Source organism: Harpia harpyja, chromosome 9 (genome assembly GCF_026419915.1).
Source record: "Harpia harpyja isolate bHarHar1 chromosome 9, bHarHar1 primary haplotype, whole genome shotgun sequence".
NCBI classification, from domain to species: Eukaryota; Metazoa; Chordata; class Aves; order Accipitriformes; family Accipitridae; genus Harpia; species Harpia harpyja.
In genome coordinates, this window is record NC_068948.1 from 34,057,609 (window position 1) to 34,075,867 (window position 18,259).

General features: G+C 41.1%; 1 protein-coding gene across 5 annotated transcripts; it reads left to right on the plus strand.

The window, feature by feature from the left end:
- Positions 1 to 251: 251 nt before the first annotated feature.
- CCDC62 (coiled-coil domain containing 62) lies at positions 252 to 16,498 on the plus strand. Of its 5 annotated transcripts, XM_052796590.1 has the most exons (14): positions 252 to 293; positions 574 to 747; positions 990 to 1,182; positions 1,774 to 1,937; positions 2,700 to 2,801; positions 3,135 to 3,306; positions 3,392 to 3,493; positions 4,640 to 4,728; positions 5,711 to 5,811; positions 6,411 to 7,160; positions 11,021 to 11,198; positions 11,824 to 11,955; positions 13,619 to 13,711; positions 15,763 to 16,498. In XM_052796590.1, exons 2-13 carry the CDS (start codon positions 712 to 714, stop codon positions 13,703 to 13,705), a joined length of 2,106 nt encoding a protein of 701 aa, XP_052652550.1. In that variant the 5' UTR covers positions 252 to 293; positions 574 to 711; the 3' UTR covers positions 13,706 to 13,711; positions 15,763 to 16,498. The 5 variants fall into 5 exon arrangements, with proteins under 5 accessions (XP_052652550.1, XP_052652553.1, XP_052652551.1 ...); XM_052796589.1 differs by lacking the exon at positions 252 to 293 and having other exon boundaries at positions 346 to 747; XM_052796593.1 differs by lacking the exons at positions 252 to 293; positions 15,763 to 16,498 and having other exon boundaries at positions 345 to 747; positions 13,598 to 13,681.
- Positions 16,499 to 18,259: the final 1,761 nt, after the last annotated feature.

Sequence of the window (18,259 nt, forward strand, 5' to 3'; positions counted from 1 at the left end):
TCATAATGAGATAACTGTATCTCTGTAGTTGTTCCATTTAAAAGCTGAGCAGGGTAGTTACCTTCATCCTGTAACATCCGGTCGGGTTCTTACTCGTCTCCTATTAACAATAATATTAATTCTCACGTTTTTCCTGGCAGCTCCAGCCCCGCCGGCGGGCGAGGGACTCGAACCCCTGGCTCCACCGCTGCGAGAGCGGGGCGGGGCGGGGCTTCTGCCTAAGAGCCCCACTAGGCGGCCACTCAACGGCTGGCGGGGCGGGGCGCCGCCGTGACGTCAGGGCGAGGGCGCCGGTGGGTTTGGCGGGGGGCGCGGGGTGCGGGGTAACGGGCGGCAGCGGCGGGGCCGAGGCGAGGGGGGAGGTCCCGGCCGGGGCGGCCCAGCCGTGCGGGTGGGCATGGGGGGGCCTGCAGGCCTGCCCCAGGAGCGGTCGGCGGAGGGGGGGCCGCTCGCCCGAGCTGGCGGCACCTCAGGCTCCCCCCCCCGCCTCAGGCCTCGGCGCCGGTGGGAGGCCGCAGGGCCGTGCCCCCACCCCGGCCGGTTCTCAACGGTTTGCGTTTGTCATTCCTGCAGGGTTACCTGGTCAGCAGCGGTCTCGGCGGGTAACCATGTAGTGCTTAAATCAGAGGCAGCCTCCACGATGAATGTTACAGTCATAAATAGTTACCAGTATCTGCTAATGCCTGGTAGCGCTCTGGTCCCCAGTCCCCTATGAATTCATCACTGCCGCATTCTGCTTCGCCCCAGGTAAAAAATGAAAGTACAGTTAACAATGAGAGCGCTCTATTTTTAACGTGAAAGTATGTGTTGTACCGCTAATGGTTTCAGTCAAGGACTACAGGTGGTACCACAAGCATGAGTAACTTTTTGGGATGGTCTCTGTTTATAATATAAAAATACTTTAACAAATTAAAGCCCCGAGTTTATTATCGGAGAATTTGTCACTGCTTCCTTATATTGAAACGTGTTCCACGTGTTACCTTTTATAGAAACTTAGCTCAAGCTTTGAGGACAGCACCATTCAGAAACAGAGACAAGAACTCCAGCTTTTAATTGCAGAACTGAAAGATCGTGATAAGGAGCTCAATGACATGGTTGCAGTGCATCAGAGGCAGCTTCTAGCCTGGGAAGATGATCGGCAAAAAATACTTACTTTAGCAGAACGATGCAACTTATTAAAAAGTAAGTATCATGCATATAAAGAATAAGACCCTGGTCTTTTAAGTACGTTCAGGTGCTTAGACCCCTCAGTAACAGTTTTGCATCATATAAGAAACCAGCCTTAAATTTGGTTGTCTGAGATCAAAACTTCCACGATGGTACTAAAGTGATCTGATTTTGAAGGGGGTATGATAATCAGATAGCTCCTTTTTGTTTGAATATGTAAATTCCTTCTGTGGATTCTTTAAAAAAAAATCTGATTAAATCAATGTGGGGGAAGAGAACAATTTGCAAACATGCTGGTGTACTGCAGAGCCCTGTGCCCTGAGGTTCTGCTGCACAGCTCTGACATCATCCGCAAGCCACCCAGCTAATCACCTGGCAGTTCTGAACGGTCTTGTTTGACAGCCATAGTACAGAGGTCACCACAGAGTTTGTATTCCATCTGACCTGGGTAGCTAGGGAATCCTGCTTAAGAGTATGCAACACAAGCATCCATTTCTGAATCGCATGATTTTAAAACACTGGATTAAATTATTTCTGACATTTTAAAAATTGCATGACAGTATCTGAGCTGTTTTCTCAGAGATGCCTTGTCTCCTTTCTTTTCAGATGAGCTGAACAAGAGAAATGAAATTGTAAAATCACTGACCAAAAGGTTAAAGTTCTTAGAATCTCAGCAGAATGACAGTAAGACAATTGAAAATACACCACAGAAGTTTAAGGAGCTGTCTCAAAAAGTAACAGATGCAACTGTTCACTGTCAGGCTTTGGAGGTAGGAGTTGAGTAATGATCTGATCTTGCAGTCCAGGCATGTACAGAATGCCAGTGGCATCTGTGAGGTTCACTAGTGAATGAATATTTCATATTAAGGCTCCTGAATTGCATTTGTCTTTTACTACAGTAATGTTAGATTAAGGTATAGCTCTGATTCGTTGCAGGGGGCGGGAAAAGGCAAAAAACTTTCCTAACCTAGGATTTGGAGTTTGCTGGCTGTTTGCTTAGTTTTGGGGAACACTGCTCAGAACCACCTTGCCTCCAGAAATGTCAGGCAATGTGATTGCAAAAGGCAGTGCTGGCCCCCAGAACAGTACTGGTACTTGGTTAGGAAGTTCCAGAAGGTTTTATTTACAGCTTTGATTACTGTGATGAACTGTAACATTCTGAAACTGGTTTAAGGATATGAAAATAATTGGTATTCCAGGGTCCTAGATTTTTTTTTTTTTAAGTGAATTGGCAATGATGTGTTTATTGGGATAATTTTTTCCCTGTATGCAGAACAGTAAAGCAGTATTGCGCGCTTTCATCTGTCTAATCGGCTTGACTTAAGACATGGAGGATATTAAGACCCTTGATCACAAGCAAGTTTGGCTGTAATGAACTGGGGAACAATTTTTACTCTAGTCCTCTTCAGATCTTCACAGCTTGCTCAGAATCCCACATTGCCATTCATGATGTTTAAATAAAGTTGCGCACACAAAGATAGTAACTTTGAGTCATTGAAGTAGTAGCTGACACTCTTATTTCTGTTCACTAGGAGAAAAATCAAAGTCTCCACTGCTTAGTTTTGGAACTGTCTGCTAAAACAGGCCAGCTGCAAGCGAGAGAACAGGAGCTTCTTACTATGCTTAAGCTGAAGGTAACATCTGTTGTCTCATCAGGCACTAAATGTGGTCAAACTGCAGTGCAGTTATTGGTGACTGTACCACAGTGGTTTAGTCACCGTTGATCTCACTGCTGTTTAATTCTTAGGCTTGTTTGAGAAGGGAAAAGTGATCAACAAACAATAAACTGGTTTATTTTCATAAACAAGCTTGTTTCCTGGCTTTGATTTTTGGTTTTTTTCCTCAAGAGCTCAGAAGAAAATCTGTGAAGTAGCTATGACTACTGCATTAAGATGTACTGTTGTTTTGTCAAAATCCATACATAAGATAAAACAATAATCGAGAATACATTCTGTTTCATATTTCAGGATGAGGCTATACTTGAAACAACTGATCACATTACTGACTTTACATCTAAATTCAAAAAGCTGGAAAGTGCATTGCGTGCAGCAAAGACGGAGGAATTCAGTCTCAACAAAGAAAAGGAAGACCTCAAACTGAGACTGAAAGAACTAATACTTGAAACAAACAAGCTGAAAGGTAAATGTTTATGCTGGGCACCTAATTTAGTGTAGACCAGCATGATTCCTTTTCATTCTGGGAAATATTACATTTTGTTTTAAAGATGACCTCTGTGAAAAGATGAAAGAAAATAATAAGCAGCAGGAAGAAATCATTCACCTCAAACAAGAAAACAGCTGCTTGAGGAATGAGCTCGCACTTATTGGTAAGTGTGGGCAGTTGGATTTTTATGCCTTAGCTTTCAACAGCTCAGAGACTTCTAGACAACCAGTTCACTAATATGTGTGAAAGGCAGCTTCTTATCTACCTTTCTTGCAGTTTCATAAAGGTATATGCCTTTGTGTGTCATTCTTCATGAAAGCAATATCTAGGACTTCTGCAGGGACAGTTTATAAAATTTTGTAAAAGCACAAAGTTCACCAATGTGATTATACATGGAGGCATAAATGGCTCAGAGGATTCTCTCTTGAAAATTTTTGAGAATTTCATCTCTCCTGTGGTATTAATACAATAAATGGGGGTGACATTCTCCCTTCTGACATAGGTTGCATAGAAAATGGTGACCTACTGAAAAGAAGCCACATGCAAAACGTAAAGCTTAGGGCCTATGAAATTACCAGCCCATCCACTCCCTCTGGTGTTTGTATGGAAGCAGTATGTTTACAAACTTGCTTTTTCTCTTGCTTTTCTTTAACTGATGGTTTTGGTTTAGACTGGTTTAATATGCAAGACTTGGTAAGTTACAGCTTGCATCTTCACTTTGGTTTTGGGTAGAGAGGAACTCTTCTGTGCTGCGATGGTTAAGAAAGGCAGGCTGATGGTTGCTGCAGTATTCTTACAGACAAGCAATATGTACCTTGAAAGATTAGGTGACCAAAGTTGTCCTCTGCTGTGAGATGATTTACTTGCCTATAACTTTTTATCTGTCATTACCTTTGCCAAATATTGATCCCATGTCTCATTATTTTAAAAACAATAGTAATGGGAAGTATTTCTCAGCACTCCCAGTATAAGGCATGAATTAGAATTAATTACTGAATTTCTTTTCCATGGAAGAATGTTAACATGAAAAAGTAAAATACATCAGTCAATGAAGCAGGATATTGCTACTAGTAAAATAAAGCTAGGTGCTGGTGAAAAGTCCGAGGAAAATACTTCATCTGTTTAGTTGTCTTACGGTTTTTGTGCTGTTTTTATTTGGAGGGGAAACAGATCCCGTTGACCTTATGAAAATGCTTTTGTTTTGGTTAGGTACCTGCTTCTACTGCTACACACGTACATGTTAAAGAATGTACTTGCTTTGTGTCTATTCACTTTAAGTAATTAAAAAATTGTGTATGTTTTGAAACAGTTGAGAAAGCAAAGAGAAAGGATCAACTTCTTCAGTTTGCCAAGTCTAAACAAGCACGGACTGACACAGAACTATCAAGTTTGCGACAGGTGCAACCCTAATTGTGTTTCTACTCTGAGATTATGAAGGCATTTTTCAATAACATCAGATCTGCATGGAATAGTATAAAAAAGTTAGATCTAGCTATTATTAGTTAAGAAAAAAAATCAAATTTGCTGTTTCTGCTTTGTTGGGATCCCTACAGAATGTTGATTTTTTTTTTTTTTTTTTTTTATTAAAATTAAAACTTCATGGTACAAATCCTTGTATTTACCTGTGCTTTTAGCCTTTTTTTTTAGCCTTTTTGTATTTACTCGGTCCTACAGTGAGTAAATACCACGCTCATAGCAGTAAAGTGGAGTGCCCTGTTGAGATAACAGTTCGTCAGTGCACGTGTGTAACCAGAGAGTGCTAGGTTCAAGAAGTCACATGAAAGGCGTGGGAGTGGGGCAGGCTGCCTCGCACATGTGCCCAAGGTGAACTCACACAATGTAGAGGGGCATGATGTACTGAAAAATCTGTTTTTCAAGAGAGACTTAAAACCAGTGTTTTCACCTGCACTCATTTGAGGTTCTCAAGGCATGTTCAATTTTTTTTAACTGCAAATAATTGATCAGTGTGTTATCTTCTACGTTAGCTTTACAAAAAATCCCCTGCAGTGAAAGCCAAATACCATGACCATTCCGTGTCCTGTAATTCTGCATAACTTTGAACAACATAATAACAACAACGTGTATTAAATATCAAATAAAAATAATGATACTGTATTTATGGTGCAGTGTGATTCCATTTTAGAAGACTACTGCAGCCTTCTAACAGAAATACTGTTTATTGCTGCAAAACATTATTTTCTTAAATACATGCAGAGATGGCCCCTTAGGTTTGGAAGGCTTTGACAATAGTTTGACTACAGTTATTGGTTTATAAAAATGTTTTAAGGATATTTTGGGAAGACAAGCAATGTGTTAGTACCTGATGACAATGTTCCTGCACTCCAGACTTTCAATAATGCGCTTTACTATCTTTAAACAGATCTATGTAAAACAGCAGCGTGACTTGCAATTTCTTCATGTCAATTTGGAGAGCTCTCAGGAATCAAGGCAAAAGCATGAAAAGGCGGCACATGAAAGGAGGTAAAATAATCTTTTTTCTTTTTTTTTTTTTTTTTGTAGTTTATTCTTGGAGAGAGACTTCACTGTTCAGCCACAACTAACATCCTAAAAGAAATGTGTGCATGTCAAGATGGCTTTGCTGGACTCAACCATAAACATCCAGTGAAGTTGTCAGATACCTTTTTTTACTTGATAGGAGACCCCATGAGTGTCAGTCATAGAATAAAGTGTTGTATGCAGGCCAGACAGTTAATGATTTATCAAAAAATGGAGTAGTCTAGTGGTAGGGGTGTTAATCTGGCCCGCTACTACTTTTGTTTAAAAATCAAAGTTTATTTTGCTTTCAGATTAGGAAATTGGTGCATAGCCTGGAGGTTCAGACAGAATCACCACACTGTATGAAACATGCGGGAACTCTCAGACTGATTTTGGAAAGTAACAGCCAAATCTGAGCAGACTTCTGTCGGGTTTTGGCAGGATACAGCTGCATATTGGTATATGAATTACCGCAGAACCACGGCTACAGCCTCTGGTTAATGTATAGCTTTAACCTTGAGTATAGTTATGTATGCTCTTTAAATGCAGTATTTCTGACTGTTTTCTTTATCATGCTATTGTAGCATAGGTATGGCATTCTCTGCCCCTGAAAGTAACAGCAAGACAGACACGGTTAGGACTGAGGGCACCCACGGGATGTGCGAGGAGTGTGGAACTGCGCAAGTTCCAAAAAGTAGGGTAAAAACCACCTCTGAGGTGTGCAAAGTAGATAATAGACTGTTACTGAATGCATCAGACTTGGAGGAAACTACCTCAGCATACTTAAACGGGTGTCAAAAAGTTGTGAAAGTCTTGGCTGTCCTTACGGAAGAAGAAGAAAAGCAGGATGTTGCATCAAGCTCTGATGAGCTAGGCAGCAAAGTATTTTGCGAAGCAAACAATACAAGGCCATTGAGAAACAGGGAAATTTCTGAGAATGGAGTGGAAAGCAGAGACCAGCAAATCTTTGAGTCATCTTTACCTGAATATGAGCATTGGCTTAACATCGGTTCTTCTGTAGATTCGCAAAGTCCTTTGGTCCAGAACACTGTCACATCTGACAAAACTGATAATGAAAATAAAACCTGGGAAGAGAGAACTGGAATTCTGTTTGGCCAAAAAAGTAGAGAGGCTCCTGCTGCAATTCACAAGTCTGAATCTGATTCCTGTAGTAATAACTTCATCCTAGAAAAAGATGCATGGTGGAAGCCAATATCAGATCCGGAATGGTTGAAGATTTTCAAACCCATAAAAGGAGATGGAAGTATATGGCATGGAAAAGATTGCAGCTGTCTCAAGACTGCACAAGAGATGAAATGTGTCAGCTCAAAAAGGTTATGTGCTTGTTACATTTAAGAAATAGATAGGTACAAGCTGGAGTTATGTAGAAACTTGGGTGTACAAGCTCTCAATAATTTGTATTATCTCAAGTGATGTTTAAAGTAACTGCTGTTTTAAAATTAGTCTACCAACTTGAAAAGTAGTAAATTTAAAATAAGTTAAAATAGCTCTAAGGTATCATGATTCTATTTCTATGCATTTATTTTTTCACATCTCTTCTCCTACCCACGCAGCTCTTGGGGATAATCTGCAATACCACATAACTTGCCAAATAAACTAATAGAGAAAAATGCAGATTTTATAAATCTTCTGATTTTTGGAAATCCCAGGTGTTGCTTGTAAATCTGGTGGGTAAAATATGTTCTAACCAGAGTTGGACTTCTACAGTGATGTTTCTGTAAGGCAGGAAACAAACCTAGATTTTGTGTGATGCTTTAGTAACTGTGTTGTTTCTGTTGAGAAATCAACAGAAATCAATCTTGGCTGGGCAAGAATGTAGGACACGGCTCTTCCACACAGGCTGCTTTCCTCACTCAGGGCAAGAAAATGAGATGGCAAGATTTAAAGGACAGCAATCTGTCCACTCTCCAGTGCATCTTTGTTCATGGGACTCAATCCCTGTGTTTATGTTGGGGGAGGAAAAAGGACATGTGGTTGGGGATGAGCAGAATGAGATTTCTAATGGTGAGAAGTGTCAGAAAAATACTCAGGTGTCTTAGTGGTATTGGAAGGTATCCGAGATACAAATGCTCCTTTGCGTTTATAGAAGTGGTTTTATGCCTGCTCAAGCAAGGGCATTCAGAGCTGTGACTTTCTGTGGATTTGTTGTGTTGGTTCCTCTGTTTCCTTTCAAAAAATTGACTGACTTACCAGCTCAGTTTTAGAAGGGTTTCTGAAGTTTTACAGAAATTTCATAGCTGCCTTTTAGACAGAGAAGAGGAGTAGCAGCTTTTCAGTTGGTAATTTGACAAGTACAGTAAATGAACAGCTGTTTAAACCTGCTAAGAATTTTAGCCGGCAGGTCTGCCCAACGTCCAAACAAATTAATGTTATGTTATGGAAATATCTGATGTAGGGATGCTTTCATTCTGTGTTGCTTTTAAAAAAAAAAAAAATTATAGAAATTGTTACTGCAGTGAGACAGACCCGTTCAGAAACAAGGTGAATGGGCAGCCATTGAAAAGGAATGCTGTCCCGGCACATTCCCACACAGCTTAGCTGAGCTTCATGCTGCGTGTGGACTCTCTCTAGTTTCCCCAGTCCACAAATCATTAAAAAGACTCCATTCCCCTTACGTCTACCCTGACCTTTCTTATCTACTCCCCCGGCAGCAGAAATGACACACTACCATCCCTCCAAATCTCTTTTGAGGCTGACTCATGAAAACTGCTTTCGCTTTTTGTCTTGTCCTTAAGGGGATTTTAAGGAAGGAACAAATTCAACCTGGGCAATGCAGATAGAGCAGATTCTTCAGTAAGGGAGGGCTGCTCTACCCATTTGGGATTTGCTGCTGAGCTGTTGAGTTTTCTTGATGCCCACATTTGGTCCTAGGAGCCCTGCTAATTGGAGATAGATTGACTCAGCGCAAATCCCAGACTGTCTGCTCTCCAGCCTCTGCTGACTCTGATTTGCCACTGAATAAATTCTCGCCCCATAAATGGGAGGAAGGTGGTAGCATTGCAGTCTTCCCTGTGGGCTTCTGTTAGGACATTAATGGCAGAGACCAAACACAGCGTTCTTTCTGGGACTTGAATCTGGATCCTCCAGTTTTCCACTGCTGGCTTCGTAGTGCTGATGATGTATTTTGTGTGTAGGGAAGGGTGCTGGCACCTCCCTGTCAGCCCAGCAAATATTTTTGACATGAGTTCTTGAATTCTGGAACAGCCAACAAGAAGGCTATTAATGCAGTCCAATACCTTATCCAACTGCAAGAGTGATTGTGAAATACCGTAGTGCAGGAATCATTTCTGTGTGCTCTGACTTAGTGACTTCATTTATGTTGGACCAACATTTGCTGCCTTTGGATTTTTATCTCTGTTCTGGTTTTAAAGATGGAGCGTCAGCACTTGCTTGTTCAGTCTGCTCTTGCTGGACTAAGCCACCCGTTCCTTGAGCTGTCTCCCTGCCTCAAAATCAAACCTGTTTCCTCCCCTCCCTCCCAACCTGTGTATTCTTCAGAACTGGCTGTGCTCATTGCATCTCCTCACGTCCCCTGTTCTAGGCTGCTACGGCTTGTTCCCTCACATCTCTCCAGAGCCTTTCCTTGTCAGAAGCACACAAACATGAGCTTTTCTCTCTTAAAAGAAAGCCTGTTGTATCGCAGTGTTTTTACAAGAGAAGTGAAATGAGACACAGCAGACACTTTTGAGCTGGCATCTCTCATGAGGGCTTTTTCTTGGATTGAATGTCATTTAAAAATAAACCTTTTTGTAACAGTCTTGCCAGGTATGGAATGTGTTGTTCCACCAAAGTAAGTACCTGAAGAATATTTAACGAAATGTTGTAAATTTGGAGGTAGTTATTTTCTTTAAACTATATAAATTTTTTAATTATTTACCCGATCCAGGCAGTGCTAGCACTGCGCTTGTTTTGTTCAGAAGTGTGATGAATACAGAAATGTTTTATTTTGGGGAGATGGTGGCTATTTTATTTACTTCTTAAAAACTGTATGAAGTGGAAATTAGCAGTTGAAAATGAACACTGCAAAGCTTGAAACTGCTAGCAGAAACCAGGGCACATCTTTGTACAAGCCACAGACAGCACTCAGCGCTGTATGAAAACACAGCACAGGGGACAGAGGGCTTAGTTAGGGTGCTGCTGGGTTCCTATACTGCTAGAGTAGATGATGAAGATAATTTCAAACATGCTACAGCTTTTATTATTTCTGGTCTTAATTTGTGATTAATTGGTGCTGGAGCTGAGTGAGGGATTTGGTACATTTTGATAAAATCGTGATTTAAGACATTGAAATTGAGAACTGTTTTTCTCTAGGGTAGGCTGTAATAAAGTTAACTTTTAGTGTGGGAAAGGTGTAAGAGAAAAGTTTCAATCATTTGTCATGCATATTAAAAGCTAAAGACCTTTTGTATTAGGACAAGCTTGGGATGGCTGTGAGTCAGTGTTCGGACAGTAATAATGTGCAGGGTATGATTTGTTGCTTTTACTGTTATTTAAATTGCTTTTCAGATACTCCTAAATACACTCAGCTATACCCAGTGCTAAATTAGTATTTTGTTTTGCTTTAAAACCTGGGGGAAGATGTGTGCCAACAGATCATATGCTTCAACTCCACACTGAAATGTTAGTCAGGCAACTGAGTTTTGGGTTTAATCACAGTTAGCCTGAACAGCACTTTACTGTTTGCTGCTGTCTTTAAAAATAAATACGGTAAAACCTCTTTGGGAAAGCTCTTCTGTGATGTCTGAAGTGAGATGGTGACTTTAAAAGACTGCGAAATTCCCTTGAAAAGTACACCTACAAATATTAATTTGCCTAATGGTTGATGGGGGAAAAAAAAAAGGGGGGGGGGGAGGAGTAGGGTATGAGAGAAGAAAGAGTACCAGAGTATTGGGAGGAACTAGATATTGCTTTTTGTGTGCTTTTTGTGTGTTTAAATAGATACTCAAGCACATGCTAATGTAGCTGATCTTGAAACTGGTTGAATGTCAAACTGTTGTCCTCAGAGGATGAAACTGATCTAATGAAACACTCTTGAGGAACAGAGTAATCTCACAGGCTTGATGGTTTTCTTGGCTCAGGGCCCATAATTATTTATGTTGTCCCATGATTTTCCTTTGAAAGTTTAGAAAGGATGGTGATACTGTTTCTGGCAATGTCTTAATTTTTTTAACAGTGAAGAAAATGTGGATCTGAATTCTTTTCACTTGGATTCTCCCTGTTTGACATCCACCCAGAAAGGAGACAGGCCTCAAAGATGTGAGAAATTCTCTGGTGAAGACCTCCCTCTGGAAATCAATAACCTTTCAGTGACTAAGCCAACAAATAGATGCTGCAATGCTACCATCAACCAAGTCAGTATTTTATTGCAGAATGTACTTCATTAATTTTAAGTGGAATTGTGACTGATGGTAGGAAAGAAATGTCTGCCGGCATGGAATAACTAGGGACTCGAATGATGAGACAGCAGGCTTAACACAAAGGTGGTAAAATATTTTTTTTAAATCCTTGTTGTCTCAATATGTCTTGGACAGTGTAAGTGTGAGTTAAAAAAAATAGATAAGCTTCTGAAATGAAAGGCTTTAGCATTATGGATGCTGGCTAATTGGTAATTCCAGTAAAGCACAATATCTGACTACATTTGGACACAATTATTAGAAGCTATTGGACTCTGTTTCGTTCTTGTTCTGCCTGGTTTTCCCTCTTTCTTATGTCTTTGTTTATTCTCCCCTTTATCACTGAAGTTCTGCTGTTGTGTGTGCTACATATACATGCTAATGAAAATCTGTTAAAAAGCTGACACTAGGAAAGACCTCTGTGTTTATTAGAAATATCAGCATTTAGAGTCTGGAGCAGTGTTGTAGTATTTTGAAGTGAGACATTTCAAAATGGAAGTGATGATTCTTGGTATGTTATAATCCTTTGACATATTCTAAAAAGATTATTTCATAACTTTGGCTCACTTTCTGTCTTCTCCAGGACACCAGTTCCCCCATCAGTAAGCTGCAGCATGTGTTGGCTGAGTCTCGACAGATGGTTGCTGATCTGGAGCTTAGCACTCTCCTCCACACAAGCCCTCGCTGCAGTCCAAACAGCAGCAACATTAATACGGTATATATTGCTCTCCCATGACTAGATTTAGGTGGCCAGGAATAGTGACTGTGAACATCCTTTCCCTTACGCTTGACTCGTGCTACAACATTATAAACAATATCTTCCTCACACTTTGCTAAAGAGAAAATTCCTGCATGCCTTAGCATGAAGTACATGAATTTTTTTATAGGATTCTTTATGGCTCCTCAAGGTCATGACAGGATTTGACTTTTGCATGTGTCTAACAGATGGAAAGAAGAAGTCATTTTGGAGCAAGCTGTTGGAGGTCTAGAGAAAAGCAAACACAAGTATGACTTACATTCAGAACTGCTTTATTACAGTAGGTATATTTGTGGAAGGAGGACAGTATAGGAAATAGGTGATACATAGAACAGTTTTGTATATGAATTTAAACCAGACTCTCAGTTTAAATAACCTTAGAGTTTTTGTGGGCTCATAGTTTTAGTTCCTTCATTGCAGGGTCAGAGAACATAGTCAATGGTCAAAGAAAATAACCTGTATATAGCTGTCATGGCAATTTATTTTATGAGCATGAACTCTGATAGGGAGTTTCTGTCCTGAGTATGTCGGCAATAGGAGTAATTGGAGAAGAGGTCACTTGTTTGTTTTCATAAATATCCTTAAGAATTTCTACCTTGTTTGACAAGGAGATTGTACCACTTGTCACAAGAAATTAGTAAACTTCTGCTGATATATATCACAAAAGGAAAATTCAGACTTTTGATTTTAAAGCAGACTCCTAATGCGAAGGCTGCATGCTGAAACCTCAGCTTTCTCCTGAAAGGTATTACCTCTCTCTAAAAATGTTGCACTCCTTTTATCCTTAGATGAACTTGACCAGAACAATGTTACTATAAGTAACAGACAAAGCAATTTTTATAACATGTAGAACCATAAAACCTTAGCTGTGCTGGGACTGACAACGTATAAAGGCTGTGTGCCAGGTGCCAGCGTTTGCATAAACTGAAAGGATATTTTGTTCAGAAGTTCATCTGCAGGATTTCATTCAGCGTGAAAGACAGCAGCAGTGTAGTCTTTTGCAAAGAGTATCTTGTGGGAGGGATTCCTGAAAAGCTCTCTACAAAACAGTGGTTACTTGTGGCTCATGCCCAGCCCCATCAGCTGTCTGGCTCCTGCTTACTGGTTGGCACATCACAGCTCGGCTAAACCGGCTGTCCTTTAGTAGCAAGCATGACTCTGCTTTATAACCTGATACTGCCTATTTGAGCTTAGAAATTGGCTTCTCATTTGGAACGGTTGCTTGAGTGGATAGAAAATAAAGCAGGCTCGTGTTTACTGGTGAGGGTAACTCCTGAACCACATCTGTAGAACTTTGATCTACTTTCACAGCGGTTCTGGGCAAAAACTTGTCCAGCATGTTTTAGTTAATCTATGCAGGCCAACTAATCTGTGCTTAAAACCAGGTTTACCTGGGGCTGTTTTAAACTGTGCTTTAAAACATAATCTATATCAAATATAACCCTTAGAATTTAATCAGTATTTGTACCTGTTGGATGCTGTGCCCTGCTTGAGGGAGGGAGGAGAAGAGGGAATTAAAAAGTATATCCTTGCTGCTTCACCAGTTTGAATCTGGCAGCTCTGTAATTTTTATTATCTGAGTTCTTTGATTTCCATGTAGTGTTTTTGCATTACAATATAGACAGCAGAACTTGCAGAAGCTCTTCACAGAACCCAGTTATCTGCTGCAGAAGAAAGAGGTGCTAAGCTTCCATTCTTTTCTCTATGATGTTCCGTGAGTATGAAGGTGTTTTCAACTTGGGGGTTTTTTTTTTCGGTTGTTTTTTTTGGTTCCCTCTTTATAAATGCATCTGCAATATTAATACAAGTTACGGGCTTCTGAGATGAACCTGGCACAAGCTTCTAAGTGCGCTGCTATGAATGCATTTCCAGTAAAGCTCTTGTGAGTACTGTAACAGCAAACAGATATTAAGGTAGCAAGTAATTCCTTTAGTCAAATAATTAAACTTTTCTCAAGCATGTTCCTCATTCTCTGGGCAGTCAGATCTCGCAGCTCCATTCCCAAGTACCTGCATGCTGCTTATTGTAGTTAAAATCCTTCTGTGTGTTACAGATAACAGGATCAAGGATATGAACATTGTTGAGTAAGAGATTGGGAAGTGTTTTTCAGTGCCACAGCCAAGGGCTGTTTTAGCATATTGTTCCTGGGCTCAGAGCTCCAAAAGTAGAATGTATTGAATAGAGCTGTTTCAGAATATGAAAAGCAGCCTTGCCCATAGCAGATTGTTTTTTCTTTTTGAATTGGAAATTTCTCACTCTCTGATTATTTGTTCTACCTAATGTGAATTGGATGCTTGCAATAGGCACCGTGTTGTCTGGTTCTGAGGACAAAAGAGTAACCAGATATGGTTAAAATACCCAACACCACATGAAACTAAGAACTAGCAACAATGGGGGGAGAAATCGAGAAAAAAAAAAAATCTTCCAGTGCTGACACAACCCAAGTGCATGTCTGCAAAAGGAAGTTATTACACAGCAAGCTGGAGTGTGACGCTGTGTGGCACTGGATTTCTCATATTGATCAACTCCGATCCGGTGGGGTGGTGGTGCTCCGTTCTTCTCTCTCGGTATATTCAAACTGCAGTCCCTGAAGTGTTCCTCTCCTGTGGAGCCAAACCCTCTGTGCCCCTGGGGAGTGGTGTTGGTTTGTTGCACCCTTATGTTCTGCTGTTTCTGCATTAAGTCTTGGAGACAGTAAGTCTTCTTTCAAAATAAGTTGGGTCTGCTTAGCGCACGCTAATGGGGCTCTCGCAGGAAATGGATGCTGAGTAGCTGGAATGCTGTACCTTAACGCTGCTGTAATGTTCCTATGTAGAGACCTCTTCTTTTCCTAAAAAGAGCCCAAAGGTAAAAGAAGCTGGAGGTTTTATAGATCGAAGCCAGCACTGTGACTTGCATCCTGAAACTACTGATGTTGAAAAGTTTCAGGAGCAAATCCCCAAAATTGCTGAGCACCATGCTGATACAGCAAAGCGGTAAGCGTACGCTTAGCCTACAGAAATAATCTCATTTGCTTCAAGTGAGAAAGAACTGGTCGAACAAACGTACCCACAATTCACTGTAGATCCATGACAAGAATTAGTGACTTGTGCAAGTCACTGGCTGCTGTGTAATTCTTATTTTCTTTGTTTATTAAAAGGCACTGAATCACCATGATCAGTTAAATCCAAAGCAGCTTTTGCAGAGTTGATAGCAGGTCCAGAAATAACTAAACATTTGTTCAATTTCATATAGAGAAGTGATTGAATTGATTTTGGTTGGGTTTGTTGGGGTTTTTTTAATTGCTTTGAAATTATTTGAGGGCAGGTGCACTGACAAACATTAGGTTAATTTCCTAACTAGCTGACAGTGGTTTAGCCATTTTCATCAGTCAGTTGTTTTTCCTTTAGAGAGAGATTGGGTGGGGGAGAGTTGAAGAACAAAGGAGGAAAGCAATGAGTAAAAGGATATATTAAGTTTTGGACACCGTACCATGTGCCACTGCTCGTAAACTGTGACTCAGTGGCTGGCTGAGGGCACAAAGATCACTCCTTTTTGCAAAACAAACTGGAAAGATGTTACTTCATAACACTCCAGTGGTGTCCCTGAGACTGTTGTCTTTCTGTGAAGTGCTTTGTTTACCTTTCTCCTCTTTATATTTTTAGTCTATGTTTTTATTCTGTTTGCAGTGTGAAAATTTATATAGTAAATTGACACATATGTGATTGCTTAATAGATTTTAGAGGAAATTTTCCTGTCTTCTAATAAAAATATAATTTTCTGCAGTGGATGAAGAATTTTCCAGTATAGAATTAATTCTGAGAACTGAAGATCATCAACCCATCAGCTACAATGGAAGGTTACCTGATTTTTTCCATGGTTCTCTGAGTGTTTGAAAGACTCACAAGTGGCAAAAAGATGTGACTATGTGGGCATATATTTTATCTTGAAATAAAATATAGAATTATGCCAAGATTAACAAAACTATTTTTATAACTGAGAGCTCAGGTTAAATACTAGCTTGTTTTTTAAGAATGTTAAGTGTGTAATTGTCATGACACAGGAACTATTTTTCTTACCTTTTTTTTTTATGGTGGCTCAGAAATATTTATAGAGTATGACACAATCATTCATTTTTTTCTTAGTTTGTTGTTTTTGTTCTGGATTTCTTGCCATGTAGAGAGAGATGAATAATGTTTATAGGAAGTTCCCAATTAGTGTTGTAACCAGGAACTGCCTCCTACATTGTTGAGATGGGAGAGCTGTCACCCACAAGATGGGCAAAACAACGCTTCCCTAGTCAGGAGCTATTTATTCTGACAAAAGCTTATAACAAGATCAGGTGTGTGTAGGGGCTCTGTTAGCACTGTACAGCAGCAGCCAAGCATAATGTGACCAGCTTTTTAGCATTTAAACTGTTTTTATCTTTGACTATTGGGCAAGACATGTTCTGTTATCGCACTTTGAACCTATTTTTTAACTAAAGGTCAAATAAGCTAATAAAGGTGACACCTTTGCTGTATCTTTGAATCAAAGAATCACAGAATGGTTTGTGTTGGAAGGGACCTTAAAGATCATCTAGTTCCAACCCCCCTGCCATGGGCAGGGACACCTTCCACTAGACCAGGTTGCTCAAAGCCCCATCCAACCTGGCCTTGAACACTTCCAGGGATGGGGCATCCACAACTTCTCTGGGCAACCTGTTCCAGTGCCTCACCACCCTCACAGTGAAGAACTTCTTCCTTACATCTAATCTAAATCCACCCTCTTTCAGTTTAAAGCCATTACCCCTCATCCTGTCATGACATGCCCTTGTAAAAAGTCCCTCTCCGGCTTTCTTGTAGGCCCCCTTTAGGTACTGGAGGATATTTCTTGCCTGTTTAACACAGCCCAACACATTTGGTACTTAATTTACGATGGTTTTCTGGGACATATGACAGCAACTGCCAGAGACATGAGTGGGCCACTGGGTCGCGTGCGGTTTGTGAGCAGTTTGGGACATCCGTGCCAAGTCTGCACCGCTGAGCGCTGCGTGGGGGCAGCAAAGGGGTGGGAGTTTCTGGCTCTATCCACTGCCACAAATTAATTGCAGTGAAATACAACACTTGCACCATGGTTTCCCCTTGTTAACTCTTTCATATAATTTTCAGCTTTCTCTTTAATTACCTAAATGACAGCCTGCTTTCCTTCATGTACTAATGGCCTCAAAATTAGTCAACCAATTCTGATCATAGCCGCTGTCCTGCAAACTCTTTCCTTCCCCGCCTGCAAGCATTACCCGCAGAGGGTATCTCAGCTTCTCATTTTTCTTCCAAGTTTTCCACAAGCCTTTAAAGCGCATTTGATTCCTCTACCTGCAGAGCAACTTTACAGGCTCCATCCTCAAAATCCGCAGCCGGGGGTATGACAAAAATTCCCCCCCCCAAAAACCACCGATGGCGATACCACAATGCTCACCCTGAAGCTGTCCAGCAACTAAACTGTATGTCAAGCCCTAGAGAAATTGGTGCAACTTCCTAGCGTGAGCTGCTGTTGCCACTTTAAATGTGTTCAGCGTTGGTGGATGAACGTGCTGAACCCCTTGTGAATTTGAAATGCTCTACTGCTGGCTTTAAAATCAATATAGAAAACTGAGGTCAAACGATGCAATAAGGGCCCGCAGAGCCCTAGGATTTTGTGTCGGGGCTGCCCTGGATTTGTGGAATGGGAAGAAGAGGAATATTGGGGTTAATTAATTGGGCACCAAGTGACTTCCCAACCAACTGCCTTATCTACCATGCTCTGAGGCTCGTATCGAAACTCAAGCCGCCTCAAACTCGGCTGCTTTATTTCTGGAAGCATTACAAATACTCCAGGGAGTGCCTTTGCTATTGTATTGTCATACTGAATTATTATTAAAGAAAACAAAGCTTCTGTTCAGCTCTGGCCTGCTTTCCGCAGGGGCGGATGTGCTCTGTGCTGCTTGACTTTTCTAAAGGCAAGACCGAAGCTCCAAGTCTCCTAATTGTGCCGTGTGTGTATTTGCAGGGTTTATTTAGAGACGAATGAAGAAAGGCTCTGTTGTGCTCTTGGAAAGAGGAGGTGGACTCGGAAATAGGCAAGTGTGGTAGGGCGGGAGGATCAACACCGTATCTGTCGCCTTTCCTGCGCTGCTGCTGCTGCTGTTGCTGCTGCTGCTTCTGCTTCGAGAACTGGGGAAGAGCCTCGGGGCCTTCTGCCCCCGCGGGGGAAGCGGGACCGGGAGGGTTCGGCCGCTCTTGGACGTCCCGCCCCGCTCCCCGCC

Bases quoted from the DNA above. Each gene is read 5' to 3' on its own strand.
- CCDC62 (XM_052796590.1), top strand. From the start codon at position 712: ATGAATTCATCACTGCCGCATTCTGCTTCGCCCCAG. The intron at 1,938-2,699 runs GTAGGAGTTGAG...TCTGTTCACTAG, and splicing joins TTCACTGTCAGGCTTTGGAG to GAGAAAAATCAAAGTCTCCA. The intron at 11,956-13,618 runs GTATATATTGCT...ATTACAATATAG, and splicing joins ACAGCAGCAACATTAATACG to ACAGCAGAACTTGCAGAAGC.